We start from the raw sequence: 15,615 nt of genomic DNA, 5'->3' as shown, positions 1-15,615 counted from the left end.
TATTTGTTTCTAAGGCAATAGGCTTTAAGATCTGACAAAGGGGTCAAGAGACAAAAGAGGCAAATAGTACATTGCTCCAGTTTCACTTGCAAAGGAAATCTAACCACATCTTGCTTTGTGACACACATCTCACAACCTGTAACACGTTAGACTTTCAATAGACACAGACTGAATGTTCTCTGAAGTGACAGTAATATTTGTGTTTATCTGACAACTAGCAACAGCCTAGTTGCTTTTATCTGTGATGCAGGCCCTGGCCTGGAGAGGCAGCGAGCACCTCCTCTATCACTGAGGGCTTTCAGCTCCCAGTGCTTCAGACAGGAGTTGAATTAAAGATTAAGCTTCTAGCCTACTCTTGAAGCACCCTCCCTCCAACAAATGGCAGCTGTCTTTTAACAAACACTGGAGATATAATGTCAGCACTGAGATAAAAGAAATATGAATAACACAAGAAAGTTGTTTGTTTTTTCTTTGCTTTCCCAGCAACATTCTGAAACATACACCAACTATTGTGAAAATTCACATAAACACATGCATTACTTCTCCAAAGGCAGGATGCATTACATTTCACAATGCCTAAAAAGTCATCTTGAACAGCTGTATGTTCTAGGCTTATGTATGTGGCATTTCCTGACTGTAATCCTTCCTCTTTTCACTCTAGACCACAAGAAGTTGGGTGAAACAGCAGCTGCAAGACACACTGAGTTTTGAGATCACATTTTTCTTGTTCTTGTTCTACTCACCCTTCTTCCCCAACAAACGTGACATAGAGTTTATTTCTCTGCAGGTCTTTTCTTGAGTAGCCCATGATCTGGTTAAAGGCATCTTCTAGCAAGTGATCTCTCCTGATGATTAATCTGAAGAGCAAAATAATTTTGAAAGAGCAATTCATTTATTGTGAACCAGAGTTGGAAACACCTATGTACACTACAAGCTAACAGGGTGACTTCATAGAGATACACACTTCTGCTGCATAATTTGATCCAGATAAGGCAGCTTCTGTCTGTTAGTCTATCTCCCTCAGGAATCTACTTTAGATTTCAATAAAATGTTTCTCGTACGAAGAAGTGTAGTTTTATTTCTTGTACCTTGATGCTTCCTTAAATTAAAAGCTTCAATAGGAAAGGTCCTGAAGTGGGCATTTTCATTAAATTTAAAAACCTTTTGTGAAGCTGGGCCTCTAAATCAGTCTTACTGTAAGCAAGAATCCAACCTTTTATGTAAAAATCAATCGCCTAGAAAGGAAAAAGATAAAACCATGGGAAAGTCACTGAATGGTAACTCCAAAATCACATATCCCTACATTATCCCCGTGTAAGTGTGAAGGAACAAAAAGTCTAGAAGGAATGGCAACTGTTTGTCCAAAACCAGACTGAAGCATCGCCATGTGAAAATACAACGTACCTTCTAAAAGAAAATTGTGAAAGTGAGGAAGTGTCATTAAGATCTAAAATAAGAGGTGAAAGAATCCTCCTTACTTAAACATTTTATCTTCTGCCAAAAAAATGTGTTTAATTAGCTTCCTGAAACTTAGCTTGCCTTCTATTCAAATGCTGCCTTACATGTGCATTTGATCAGTCAGACTGAAGCCGGGAGCTGCTGCTGCCAGCAGAGAGGCAGCTTACCCCTTCACGCAGCCTCTTGCCAAGCCCTTGCTGTTCTTACTGCTTGTGCAGAGATCAGGCAGTGACTGCACTCTGCGATCCTGCAGAAGACACAGAAGCAGAGAGGCCAGGACCAGCAAGGTACCCAGGCACCAAGAGGACCCAGGCAGTATGCGAGTTGTACTGGGGTCCTGGTTTGAAAAAAAGGAGCAGGTCAGTATACGCCTGGGAAAGAAACCCAGAGAAAACTTCTATTAAAAAAATCAAGCTGCTGTTCTGCTTAAAAATCCACAGCATGATGGCAAATAGGTCAAGGAAAAAAGGTGCAAGAAATGTAATGGTTCTTACATGTAGCAAATGCCATCCTCTTCTACCAGCTATTTGGCTAAGTATTCATGACTAAACTTTCATAGATTAAGCTTTAAGGGTTTGTGATATCAGTACATTACATGCAGACAGTGTCCAAGCCCTTCTTCTTGAGATTGTCTAATCAATACCGTTTTAATTCCATTTCAGTTGTGGAAAACTTTTAACAAGCTCACATAAATGAAGTTTGAGCTCTGCATGAATTCCTGCAAAATGTGGCAAGTGACAGACTGGAGGGAATACATATAACAAACAAAAAACCTACCCACCCTATTCTAATAGAAGAAATGGTTAAAAAACAAAGTTCTAGTGCTTAATGGCTACTATGAGAGTATCAAGCTATGATAGTTTAATAGCTGGCACAAGACTTGGTAATTTACAAAATTATGAAAGTATCTTATGATGATGATCCTTAACACAACAGTATGTAATCACACAATTACCAAATAAATGAAAAGGGGAAGACCTCACTCGAAGCACTCCAGCATTCAGAGTGCTGAAGTAAAAATACTAGGTTTTTTAAGGCAATCATTAGAATTTAATAACATTTAATTTTATGACTCCTCTTTACTAAAGAGGACTGTGATACCAATACAGGCAATGATGCACAAAAGATAAGCCTATGTAGTTTTTTCAATGGAAAGAGAAATGAGAAAATATAAGTGTTTAAATCATAGCAATTGCTGTAATGGAAGAATTCCCAAGGCACTTTTTGCCAGTGTATTGGTAATGTTTGTTTGAAAATACAGTTGAAAGAAACATAGAAAAGAATTGCTCAGAACTTTTTGTATCCTCTGCTGTGAATCACATGCTGGCACTAAGTCTTTTATGACAGGCTTTGTATTTCCAGAAGTGCAAGGGTAACCATAACATCTGCATTCCTTCCAGTGGGAAGAAGCCTGTAGATGTGCAAGGCAAAGGCAAGCTGCCTGAGAAACAAATCCGGTTTCATGAGATTCTTCAACATACTTCAGTTTCCCTGGGCCTTGTCCATATCCTTTAGTCTCCAACTTCCTGTAAAAGTTCCTCAGTTTGGCTTCAAAATCTCTTTTGTAAGGAGCTGGAGCTCGGGCATTGGCACGCTGAGTACCTGCAGGAAGCAATAAGCAAAGAATGAGCTGTAGTGATATGAGATTATTTATGTCCCATCCTCTACTGAAAAGACTCCTTAACAGCAAACACATAGTATGCGTTTGGCTTAGTCACCTTTATAAAGAGTAAAAACTACATCAGCTTCAAATCTGCTCTGCATCCAAGACTTCTTGATTGCTCATTTCCAATAGTATCATATTTCCAAAGAAATTCTTAAAAGAGCAAATCCAGGTCAATGCAGAAGACGGACTGAAAAACCAGCACTATCAACTGGAAAGACTTAACTTCTGTTTGTCACATACACTTACGTATAACCGTTAAAATAGCTCATGTAATAAATGTTCTGCTCTGTTCTGGTTTTAACATTATTACGAAAAACAGGAACTCAGAAACGAAGCATAAACACACTGCTCTGCTGTGCCCCTGTTGAGTACATAAAGTTGAAGAAGGAAGACTTCTGGAAATTCCCTAATAGAAGCTTTTCTTTGGGGAAGTAAAAGAAAGAAAAATACTGGAAAAATGGAAAGACCAGCAAATTTAAGTTTGTGGAACTTTTCATATGTGACTGCAGGAACATACATGATGGTCATCCAAGTGAATTTATTTTTGAAAAACTGTTTTTGAGGGTCAATTTCTTAAAAGCAGGAAGAGATGCGATCTGTTTGCCAAAAAAAGGGCATACCCCCACATCTGCATGCACAAGTCTAGTATATACAAACTAGGTATTTAGTCTGATTTATTCTGAATATTACAACCATTAGAACTTCCACTGCCTTCCTGGATAAATGACTTCAATTGATTTGACTACAAGACAGTGTGCCAAAGAAGCAGTTAATCCTAGTTCTTTTTACATTCCTCTTCTCACCCCTAGTTTTTTTTAACATGCCTGCATGCCTGTGTAGACATCTGCCACAAAAAACTCAGAGGACATTTAAAATTTCTCATGCCCTACAGTATACATAGGTGGTCAACTACTTATCTGCAACTGAGGGTCATCTAACAGGCTCATAATGCACTGGAAATACAATGAAAAGTTTAGAAGTATATGTAGACTTCTAAGTGACAATCCGTTCCTTACTTGAGTTTTCATTTGGCTCCCTGTAAGAAACTAAGCCAATACAGACACATTTATTGCTACTGTGGGTGAAGGCGTGAGAACGCAACGTTTCAGGTTCTGAAAGAAAGAGAAGGTGTATTCGTTCAGCCTGTGGGCAGAGAGCAGGGGAAGAGAGAACAGCTTGCTGAGCCACAAAGCACACGGGTCTGACGGCAGAGGCGACGAGCACATCCTGCGGAAGTGGCTGCTGGAAGAAGCTGCAGAGTCGATTTCTCTGCAGAGATCAGAGCGGGAACAAGTGAGATCAGTATTAACACTGAATGCCATTTACAGGTCTTTGAAAGACCTGTCTGACCAGAAAGACACTTGCCACTTGTTCTAGGCTTAGAGTGATGTGTGGGAGGAATAGAAAGTGTCAAGGAATCCTCAGAGCTCCAACATGCAGGACGCCTCTGGGAAAAAAAAAATCATGGTCATTGATTAATGTGTATCCTGGTTATTCTCTTTTACTGAGGGCACCAAGGGCTTGGAAAGGTACACTCAGCTATGTTCTATAGAAAACTTACAGAAACCTGGAACTGTAAACAGCCTTTTCGGTTTTGGCCTTTTCCCCCTATTTTGTTTATTTCGCTTTGGGTCAAAGCAGGTACAAAAACATAGTCACCAAAAAAACCACAACAAAAGCATACTTTAATCTTAACCCCTGAAGGAAGTTTTGCTGAGAGATACTGCAGAACATAAATCTGGCAACACATTAATTCACGGTTCAGAAATCAGCAGTATATTATTCTGTCAGCACATGACAAGTCCTCATTGCAAATCAGATGCATTGCCAAGAAATTCCTGGGCAATTATACTGATTACTTCCGCCTTGGGAACAAAAGATGTTAATGGAAGAGCTAAAAAATGCCAGTGATGTGATAATCATATTTAATTTTCAAAGAGGTTATATTCTAAAGCAGATATAAAGAGTAGCTTCATGACTATTCATCTTCATCAAAAGCGAAAGTACAACTGATTGTGCCCGATCTGAACAATGGATCCTTAACACACAACCTCGTGCAGTGCAACACAGTCAGTTTAGATGACAAAAAAACCACAGAGCCTTCATAGAAATGATGGGCTATTTACAATTTCTCCTCAAAAAAGTCATTTATACACCAACACAAACATGCATACTCGCAGACTGACGGGGCGATTCAATGGCCTCTCTGTATTTTTCTATGAAATAGAATAGAGATGACAATTTTTAGGAGAACAGGACTAAAACCATCACTGTTTATCCTTTACTATGTGCTGCTTCTTTGAGGAATAGATGAGAATATCACATGTTAAAGATTGAATGTGTTTTGAAATGGCTTTGTCAGAGTGAAGCCCTGCCCAGTGTGCTTCGGTGCATATACTAGTAATGAGGAAATTAGAACTCTGAAAGCCAAAACTGTTTTTACTCATAAAAGACTGCCAAGTTTGCAGTTGGAAATAAGGTGCAAACATCCAGATTTCATTTTTCCTTTCTTTTCAACAAAGCAAAACAGTTATATCTAAACCATATATAGCTCTCAAAAATACAAATAAATGTGAGTATTATATATTGCTTTGCAGAATGCCATAGCATCATTAAGGTTTTTTGGTAGTTTCTTTGAATAGGTGCCACAGAGGTCCTATGTCCAGCAGCAGGAAAAACTGCCACTCAGGTAGCTTTTGATCTGGTTTTTTGGAAAGGCAAAGCTTTTTATGACTGGGAAATGCCCACTAAAATCACAGTACCTTTTTCTGATAAAATTTTCCTAGAGTTGCTTATGTCTCAAATGTTCTCCATTTATCTGTACTTTTGTTAACAAATTTGTAGAAATATCCTTAAGCCACTTCCGATTTACTGCAGTGATTTTATTTCACTTACCTATTATCTTTCTTGAGAAAACTAAGAATAGTGATGCCTATAAACTTCAAATTGCTGTACTTAGCCTTCAGAGGTCAAATGGAACTTGTCATATTTGAAATAATTTCATTCTGATCCACAACTTAGTTAGTATGTGATCAATTCCATTCCGTTCTGATGTGCATTTCCGGACAGCCACATTATGCTATCTTCTGAACTCATGTTAAGCGACAACATTCCGCCTTTATATAAAATTGTCGCTCATTGCCCCACGGCCCCATTAACACTAGCATTTTAATGTATGGTTATTACAACTCATACTTTTAATTATTTAGGCATCAGGATCCTGGCATGAGCAGTCACTTAGTTGTTTCACGTCAGTGAGAAACAAGTTTCCATGTTTTACAAGTCAGAACAAAATCACAACCTCTGAAGTTGTAACGCTCCGATCTTTTCTACCAGCAAAACATCTTGTGAGCCCAAGGCAAAGGTTCAAGTTTGGCAGTCAAATACAATCACACTTGTTGACTTTGCTCAAATATAGGACTAGATCTTTGTTGTTGGACTAGATCTGGAGCAACAGAACTTGAATCTTCAGAAAGCTGGAAAGTCATTACATGCAGCACAATGTAAACTATATTATGGGACTGGCTCTACTGCAATATCTTACAGATACCATCATAATTAAAGCACTGCAGTGACAAGCTCACTGACCACTCAGAAGGTGCTTCATCTTATGTAACTTTACCCATCTAAAAGTTGGAGATCACAGAGAGGAATAAGTTATATTTTCCAAACAGCAAGTTCTTGGCTTTAGGCTGCCATGGATTACGTTTTGGAAAGCAAACAAAAAAATATAGTCAAATCATTTTTCTATTGTTTTTGTTCTCTGACACAGGGGAAGGCAGCAGGAGTGTGCTATTGACTACTGATGTGGAACTGGTCCGTACCAAGTATGAGAAATGGTCTCATTTAGTCCCTGCAGAAGCTGCACCTGAGCAACTTACCTGGAGAGTTCTGAGGCGAAGACACCGGCGAGCCTCTTGGGGACTGGCAATAACTAGGATGAAGTAAGGCATGTGGCGGCACGTATGACATTATCTCCTCCTCAAACAAGCTGGTGAAAAGGAGCAAATAAGAAAGAACACGTTTATTTGAATGAATGGCATTTTTCACTTTCTATGAATAAAACTTCAGTTACCAGCCTGCTTTCTTTCCAGTGTGCACACTTACGAGTGCTACAGAATATTTTTTTGCCATTCCTTCAATCAGACCTTGAAAGTTACTAGAAAACAGTAATTACTACTTCAGTGGGACATCACTATACATAGCACAGTATTTGTTTTCAAGGTGAAAATGTAATCAATAATCTTTAAAATTTGTTTGGATTGGGGGGTGGGGTTTTTTGTTTTTTTTAAACTTGTGTTTTCATGACAAAGGGGTCAATAACCTTAGTCACACTTGCCTGGAAAAAGATCTGCAATACTGCACCAAGACCAGGAACTGAGACAAACATTCTAAGCCTCCAGGATTAAGAATCACATCTGAACTTGTTGAGTATATTGAATAGTAAGCTTGTTGGTGTAACAAGTTACTTCCTTGTTTTATCTTTAGCACTAACACTGCTGCTGAAATGGGATTCACATCTAATCTATTCAGCTTGAGTTATTTCATGCTTCACCTGTTATTGCTATACAACTTCTAAGAGAAAAACAATACACATTTTGCAGCCTAATCACTGCATATGTGTACACAGTCTGTATCTGTATTAAAATTTCAGTCTTTTCCCAAGATTGACACAAGTAAATCCAAAAAGAGACAGAATATCTAATATCAGAATGGATCTGATGTCAAAACCTATGCTGGATGTTAAAAACTACACAGATAAGAATAAACTGTTGAGATCATATATAAAATTTATTTTCAAAAATTGAGCTACAGAAAGAATCACAAGCCAATCTTTTACTATAGAGCTCAACAAATGAAAGTAATGGTCAAATAAAAGATCTTTAAGTTTTTTCACTGAACAGATACCTAGAAAAATTTTTTGTATGAGGTTTTTTTGGAATGTGTATTTTCTGGCAGTTCTTTTTAAACTCATGACCATGCATTCTTTTTCTCCAAGTTACATTTTGATGCTGAAAATGGGATGAAATATAAACCACTACTTCAATCTTGGATTAAATGAAGACTTAAGATGATGATTTGTGTTGCACACCAAATAACATGTTTGGAAGAAGAAACTGAAAAATATTTTCTCCTTAACACTTGAAGCATAATATAATGCCATTCTTAGAGTATTTTTAAAAATGTGATGCATTGTATCTCCTTCAGTCCCTAAACACACAGGGGTTTGTTTGTTTAAGTTAGTAACAACTTTACATTTACTGAAGCATGTGGAACAATGTACAGTGTTCCCAAGCAATAAAAATTATCAGAAACAGTAATTCCACCCAATTATTTCCTACATGTCAGAGTGCTCTACAGGACAATTATATCTTCCTTCTCCACCACCCCAGCTGAAGAAACAGAGGCATGGATAACCTTGGAGTCTTCTCCAGGGTCATCCAACCAGCCAAGCTAGATACAGAACCCAGGTATCCAGAGCCCCAGGAAGATTGAGTCATCACGATTAGAGTGCATTTTATTTCAGGGTTTCATAGAGACGGGTCATGATGACACCCTGCTGGAAGATACTGTTAAAAGTAAAAATCCACCAAGACTAAATAATGGTAAAAAAAGAAATTTCATCATCTCAGTACACCACTATTTCAACTTAGCCCACCTTTGATTCTACACCAGTATTTACTCACCATAAGCTCACAATATCTCAGTCCAGTTTTGAGGTTTAACATCCAACATTTTAAGAAACTAATGGATGCATAGATAATATTTTCTCAATAATATGTCCTCAGGGCAATGGCACTATTAGATTACTAATAAAATGGGAAGAAAATCCTCAAGCAACACTTTTCAGTGAGATTTCTTTTTTTTTTGAAAAAAGTAGATTAAGGGAAATAAAATCTGAAGAATATAATAAAGTTATTCTATGGAGGCACTGGCTACTATTTTTCTCTTAAAAATTAATTATACTTTTCCACAAAAGAAATACTGCAATCAAAGTTTTGAATTTGCTTTATTTCCACTATAAGAATTATTTGCAGTCTTTGTTGTTAACAGAACACTAGAGGAACAAGACCCAGTCAAGAAGCAATGATAAAATCATTCATGCAATCTTTATTTAAAAACAAATAGCTGAAGCCAGACTTTTCTATTTAAAACCTGTGCCATCCCCATGCATTATGTATCAAAACAAATTTCTTAAAAGGTTTATTAAGAAACAATATTTGCATTTTTTAAAAAGCTGCGTGGCTTTAAAATGAGGGTTTTTTTATAGCTATAATTAATTCAGAGATTTAGGGACCAGAAAGGATTACCATTATGCAACCTGATCTCAAAATACTACTACTAATGCCAATCCTATTTCACTAGATTTGATTTTAAATGTACTTGTGAATTTCTTGATGCACTTTTACAAGGGATGAGACTACAATATGAAGATACAGGGGTTTAATTCTAGCAATCTGCCTGATTTTTTGAGTTAATTGCTTAAATGAAAAATAATAAAGAAGCAGCTTCCCATTTCTTGAACTCTGTAACAGCATCCCATTTATTAAACGGGACAATGCTTGACAGCGTAGTGACGAGGCAGTAAGACATTAAGTAACAAAACCACATCTTAAGTATGAATGTTTACAAATACAGACTTCCAAAACCACAGAACTAAAAAGACACATTCTTGATGCAGCAGAAGACACACTGTTGCAAAGAGGTCTAAACTGTCCCACCTATCCCAAGCAGAGCTGGATGCAACAGGACAATAAAAGGCGATCTGGGCAAACCCATATAAATCACAAGCACAGCAATCTTGCACTTGCCTTTCCTCAGATAGAACATCACATACTCCACCATACCTATGAAAAAACGTGACCTCCAACTACCATCTAGAAACTGACCATGATGAAAATAAAAAAATCTGACCCCTGAGTTGTAGCTCTTCCAGCTACAAGTCCAAGTACTGAAAGGGAAACAATTAGGTCACTAAATCAGCACCCACTACTCACTGAAAGGCTCTTCAGCAGCTGCCACAGCATATTCCATATTGCATGAAAAGCAGCAGTGCCTACCTGAGTAACATGACAAGGTCTGCATCACTGGATAAACGCACCAACCCAGGTGTTCCCTCTGTCCGGATGAACTGGATCTTCTCCCTGTGTAAGCAAAAAAAGACTTCCAAAATATCTTTTGCAAATAAGGCACCAATATACACCACACCGACAAGAAAAAGTATAGGGTATATCATAAAAACCTCTGGGTTATGCTTCTGTATTTCAGAAACCATTTTTTTTTCCCTGCCACACCATGTCCATGTGAGCAGGAAAATATTACAACCAAAAAGCTAATTTGTTCTGAGGAGTGATTCTCCAGTTGCCCTCATCTCTTCAATGCTCAGGCTGCTTCGGGTAGTACAGTCATCCAACCATTACAAATAAAATAAATATATAAATCAATCCTTCAAGTTCACACTAGCTGTGTCCCTGAATTCAAAGCAGGAGGCTGAGCCCTGTGGGAGGACATTACTATTCTGAAAGTGAACTGTTCAAAGAAGTACTGCCTTTTTTTTAACCTATGTACAAACACAAGCCATACATTACAACGCACACTTGTGATTTTAAAAGCCATGTTTTCGTGCCACACTGCATTTAAGAGACCTTCCAGAAAAATCCTTGTACTATTTATCACTCCTGTCCCACTCAAGCACACACCCTTCCTCCCAGACCCAGCACGGTCACTATTGCAAAATCTATGCATCCTAAACTCTGAGCATAGTAACACACAAGTTTTTAGGATCTATATCAAATATAATTCCTTGGCTGATTCCTGTTCACCTTCTCTTCAGAGTTTTTTCCTGCATTCTAAAATGGAAGAACATAATTTTAATTTTCTCCCAATCAGTACATGGTATATGATGGTACAGGAGAGAGAAATTCTAGTTTGGTTTTACTCTTTAGGAGGAAAAGAAAACAAAACCCAAACCCACATGGTAACAACTGCCCCAATTCCAAAGGAGAAAATCACCAAACAAACAGAAAAGAATTCCACATAAGAACAGCAGCACTGGCTCAGCTCAGAGGTCCACCTACCCCACTATTACCATCAGCGACAAGAAGATGGTCAAAATCTATCTGTGTAACCCACACTGTAACCAGGCTGGTTGTGGCAGCTGTGTGCAGTTTAAGCTGCAAGATGAATTTCTGAAACACGTCATTTCATGGGCAGCGGTTTCAACAAAAGGATCAAACCAAATTTCTTGCCATCTGCCTCTCAAATCACGGTGCATAAAGACTTTCCCAAACAGACCTAACATACATACCCTGGTAACTTGCATTACATTTACAGCATATTTAAGGGTGAAAAAAGCTTGCCAGGGTGGCAGTTGTGGCTGAAGCAGGTGTGTGTAATTCAGTGTTTCTCTATGAAGAGAGGTCCTGAGAGTCAAGCACCCGCTCTGTCAACGCTGTGGCTGGAGCCAGTCAAGACTCGAGTTGAGCCTGGAGGCCCCACAGCTCCACTAGCGCAGCGCTGAGCCAAAGCCAACCTGCAATCACGGGCCTAGAGTGCCCAGGGCAGGGATGTCTGGACACTTCCAGAACCTACTCCAATTTACATCAGTGCCCAAATGGCAAGGTTTGAGGAAATAAATGGTGGATTACAAAATATGTCTCAGCATTAAGTTGGCAGCAACACCAGGAACCAGAAGGACAATCTCTGGGTTAACTAAGACATGCAGCCCTCCAAATGAATGCAATCCATGACTTCTTAGGGCTATCAATGACAGTTGTGATTTTGATAGTATTTTTTAACATATATGTCTTTTACCTGCTGTTAAGATATATATTCTACTTCAGGCATAATAGGTGCCTTTGCCTGAAGCCTTTTACATTATTTAACAGCCTCTCAGTTTTATCTGTGGTGGCTTTCAGTAAGATTTGATCCCAGCTATACGCTTAATAATAGTATGATAAATACAATGTTCTCACTCCACCATAAAACCTCTGAACAACAATTTTGCATCTGTAATATATTCTCATTGTATATTTTAATAGACTCTCAATTTCTGATCACATCTCTTTATTCTTTTTAGAAATTGGAGATTCTTCTAGACAGAAAATGTAAGAGATCTTTTCAAATTATCTCTGTCCTCTTCCACTGGCCAAATACTGATTTTTCTCCTCTCCTATGTACTAATTATAATAGTAATAATAATAATATTTAATGTCATTGTCATTCTACTTCAATTGCACTAAGGTCCTCAAAAAAACCAGATTACTGACAGTTGTACTGATCACTACACTAAAAAAAATGACACAGAGCATTCGTAGTGTGGGATTTCATTAGGTCTTAATTCATCAAGTGTTATGGCAATGTCACTGGAGTTGCTTAGCCTCACAATGTGTGAAATAGATGTGCATTCCAATAACTTGCTAAATCAGGATCTTAAAAGACTAACTAGAATGGAATGATTTAGCTTAACAGAATGGCTACTCTGACCAATAATACTTGATGTAAAATAAAATTTCATACATTAAAACCCTCAATGATTCTGCTGAGGCAAGTAAGTTAGACACAGATCTTCAGTCTATTTACGAAGTAAAGTATACAGTAAGTACACAGAAGCAAACACAGTCTCAGGTAAACAAGGAGTTACAGAAACTAGTATCTTTTATACTTCGATATTCCATTTTTAATCTGAAAACCATTTTTTCTTGAGAATGGCTCAGCTTGTGGCAAATTATGATTCTGTAACCAGGAAGCAAGGTTCTACAATAAGCAGAATGTGATAATACAAACAGGTCTTTTGAACAGTCTGAACTCTGTCCAAAAAAATCACAAAACACGTAAAGAAAATGTCAGTCTGATTGCTATCAGCGTAAAGGAAGCCAAGCACCCGGGGAAAGGAAAAAGGGATAGTAAAAGTACGAATAATCAGAAACTGATTAAACAGATTAGTTTGCTCATATTTCAAACTGAGCCTGGTGGGACAAACTTGCTTATAGTGATAGGGGTGCAACACAGCAAGTGTTTTGACAGGCTGAGAACTGCAGGCTTTACTTTTGTCATTTTCTCTGTATCTTCTAGAGAACACGTGTTCTGTTAATACGTCATTTCAGGTTCATCAGCCAGAATTTCTTTAGAGAGTAAAACATAGAAGCCTCATCAAAAAACTTGATAGAACACAATGCTTTGGGAAACTGTGAAACAGGGCAGCTTGTTGAATTTTGGGAATTTGCAGGACATGGAGGAAAAGGGATTAATAAATAACAGTATGAGAATGGAGAAAAAAAAGATGAAAATCAGTGCTGGCTGCTGTGCCAGCCAGCATGGGTAGGCACCTGGAACACAGAACACTGCACTGGCAGCTCTCTGCACAGGACAGACTGCAACCATCAAACCAGTATTTTTTAAATTTAATGTCCAATGAAGAATAGATAGTCATTTGAGTCCTAGTCGCTAATATCCAAGTTGTTAGTTATTCCATCTTTTACACCCAAGTACATGAACTGAAGTGTCTTTGTGTGGCATACACTTTAAGAGGGATCTTGCTGCTTTCTGAATTTCACCTTTTATCATTCCTAGTCTAACCATAGGGAGTTATAACCACCATATAACAAAAAAAGATCAAGGATGATCAGACCTCATTGGACTATGCAAAGGACTATGCAAAAACCTGTAGATACCCATTTTTTAAATTTTGGAGAAACACTAAAAATTCTGATTGATACAAGATTACCTCCAAGGTCATTAGGCCAGGGCAGCCTTTCTGTAAACGCGCATTGAGAAGATATGAGCAAAACCAAATGCCATTGTGCCTCACAGTCCCAGCTGCACACACGCTCTAATGAATGGGCACATTTGCTGTGCCATCCAGCTGTCTTGGTACATTCTGAAGACATCATCAAATCTCTTATGCCAGTTGTTCCAAATGTTTTCTTGTAGGTACCTTATTTGGTAATAACACATCACCTCTGTTCTCATAAACCTTATTACTGGGAGTTACATAGAAGTACAATAAAGAACTATTTCTTAACAGTTTTATGAATACATTTGAATGCGCCAAAAGCCTACAATCTGCTCTGTTCCACTGCTGATTTTAATGAAAGAAACTAACTCCAATTAGCATTTTGTACTGAAATGAGAATAGCATACTTCACTAATTTTATTACCTGAGTGAATGATTCCTGGTAAGATCTGGTTGACGCTCTTGCAGAATTTCAAAGATATTGGGCTGCCGCAAAAATGCAACAATCTTGTCATTGTAAGCTGAAAACATCAACAAAAATATCATGCTGAAACAAGGAGACGCTAAAAGACAGGACTGCATTCCTTCTGAGTTTTGAACAATAATGACAGCAGACTTCACGGTTTTAAGCTTAGCAGTATTGTGTTAATGCTTTTTCGTGTAATGCTACTGATTCTAGTATCATTTAGGGAACACATTTCTTCATTATGAAACAAATCTGACTGTGACGCGCCCTTCCCACTGTTACCAGCTCTAATTTTGTTAGCAATTTCTATTATATTTTGTCACTCACCCTCTTAGCTGAGGTTGAACTAGAATATTCATTGCCAGAATAAACTTGGAGGGACGGGGGTTTTCACTGCACTGAAATCCATTCTCAAATATTAAGCAGTCATTGGAAACACCCATATCAAATCCTCACTAATTGCTGAGCCTACAGTGTATGCACACCGTGTCCGTGGCAAGGGGAAGGATTTAAATTAGCAGAGATTTTCAAGTAAACATGCCACAGTACAAAGAGCCTGTTATAGTCAATCGGATTAATTTATCTTGATTTAGCACAATGTGACAGCTGTTAGATTCAATAAGCTAAATTCTGTTCTTGATGGCACAGAAGTCAGTAACTTTGTGTGTATGTAACTGAGAACAGAAGTTAAGCTAATGACTAATTCCAAGCTGATTAACACTTTCTGGAACTCTGCCAAAATAGATGCTCAGAAGTTGTACAAAAATCACTGGGAATACAAGGAGTCCACAACTCGGCTCACTGGCTTCAACTCTTCCTCCTCACCATGTAGAGGAAGTGAGGCAGGAAGGTAGAAGTTTTACATCAGTTACTTGGTTCTGCACAGACACCTTGGGTATTATTATTCCTGCAGGTTCCAACTGAACAATTGGGAAATGCTGACGGACAGAAGTAATCCTAACGAATGATAACTTCCACCCACCCCAACCAAAAGGGAAAACCCAGCAGTACACCCTGACATGACACACTCAGGCATGGAGAACTTCTCTGTAAAGAGGCCATATGCCAACATACCCACTGGAACCACGTCCTGGTACTGAGCTCTGCTGACTGTATTAAACGTGCTGGACGGTCTGGGCAAAACCGGTGGTCCTGAATGACGGGAGTCCTCTCCGACCTGAAAATGTGCAAGTAACCACAATGAGTGGCTCCAGGCCAGCACACGTGCTTGGGTATGCAAAAGTGAGACCTCAGATGGCCTAAAAATAAGCATGTACGTAAATGCTTTGC

At 38.4% G+C, this 15,615-nt stretch overlaps 1 protein-coding gene across 2 annotated transcripts in view; it reads right to left on the bottom strand.

Moving 5' to 3' along the window:
- The window catches only part of HECW2 (HECT, C2 and WW domain containing E3 ubiquitin protein ligase 2), a 113,023-nt gene that overhangs the window by 17,212 nt on the left and 80,196 nt on the right, over positions 1-15,615 (bottom strand). For both annotated transcript variants that reach the window (XM_014954567.1, XM_014954568.1), the window contains 6 exons: positions 15,400-15,502; positions 14,284-14,380; positions 10,186-10,269; positions 7,006-7,115; positions 2,940-3,060; positions 744-857 (listed from right to left, as the gene is read on the bottom strand). In XM_014954567.1, the coding sequence (XP_014810053.1) occupies positions 744-857; positions 2,940-3,060; positions 7,006-7,115; positions 10,186-10,269; positions 14,284-14,380; positions 15,400-15,502 (629 nt within the window). The remainder of the gene's footprint in view (positions 1-743; positions 858-2,939; positions 3,061-7,005; positions 7,116-10,185; positions 10,270-14,283; positions 14,381-15,399; positions 15,503-15,615) is intronic.

The sequence above is a fragment of the Calidris pugnax genome, unplaced genomic scaffold, assembly GCF_001431845.1.
Source record: "Calidris pugnax isolate Ruff unplaced genomic scaffold, ASM143184v1 scaffold103, whole genome shotgun sequence".
NCBI lineage: Eukaryota > Metazoa > Chordata > Aves > Charadriiformes > Scolopacidae > Calidris > Calidris pugnax.
The sequence above is the reverse complement of the archived record's forward strand: the minus strand, read 5'-3'. Positions and strand labels throughout refer to the sequence as shown.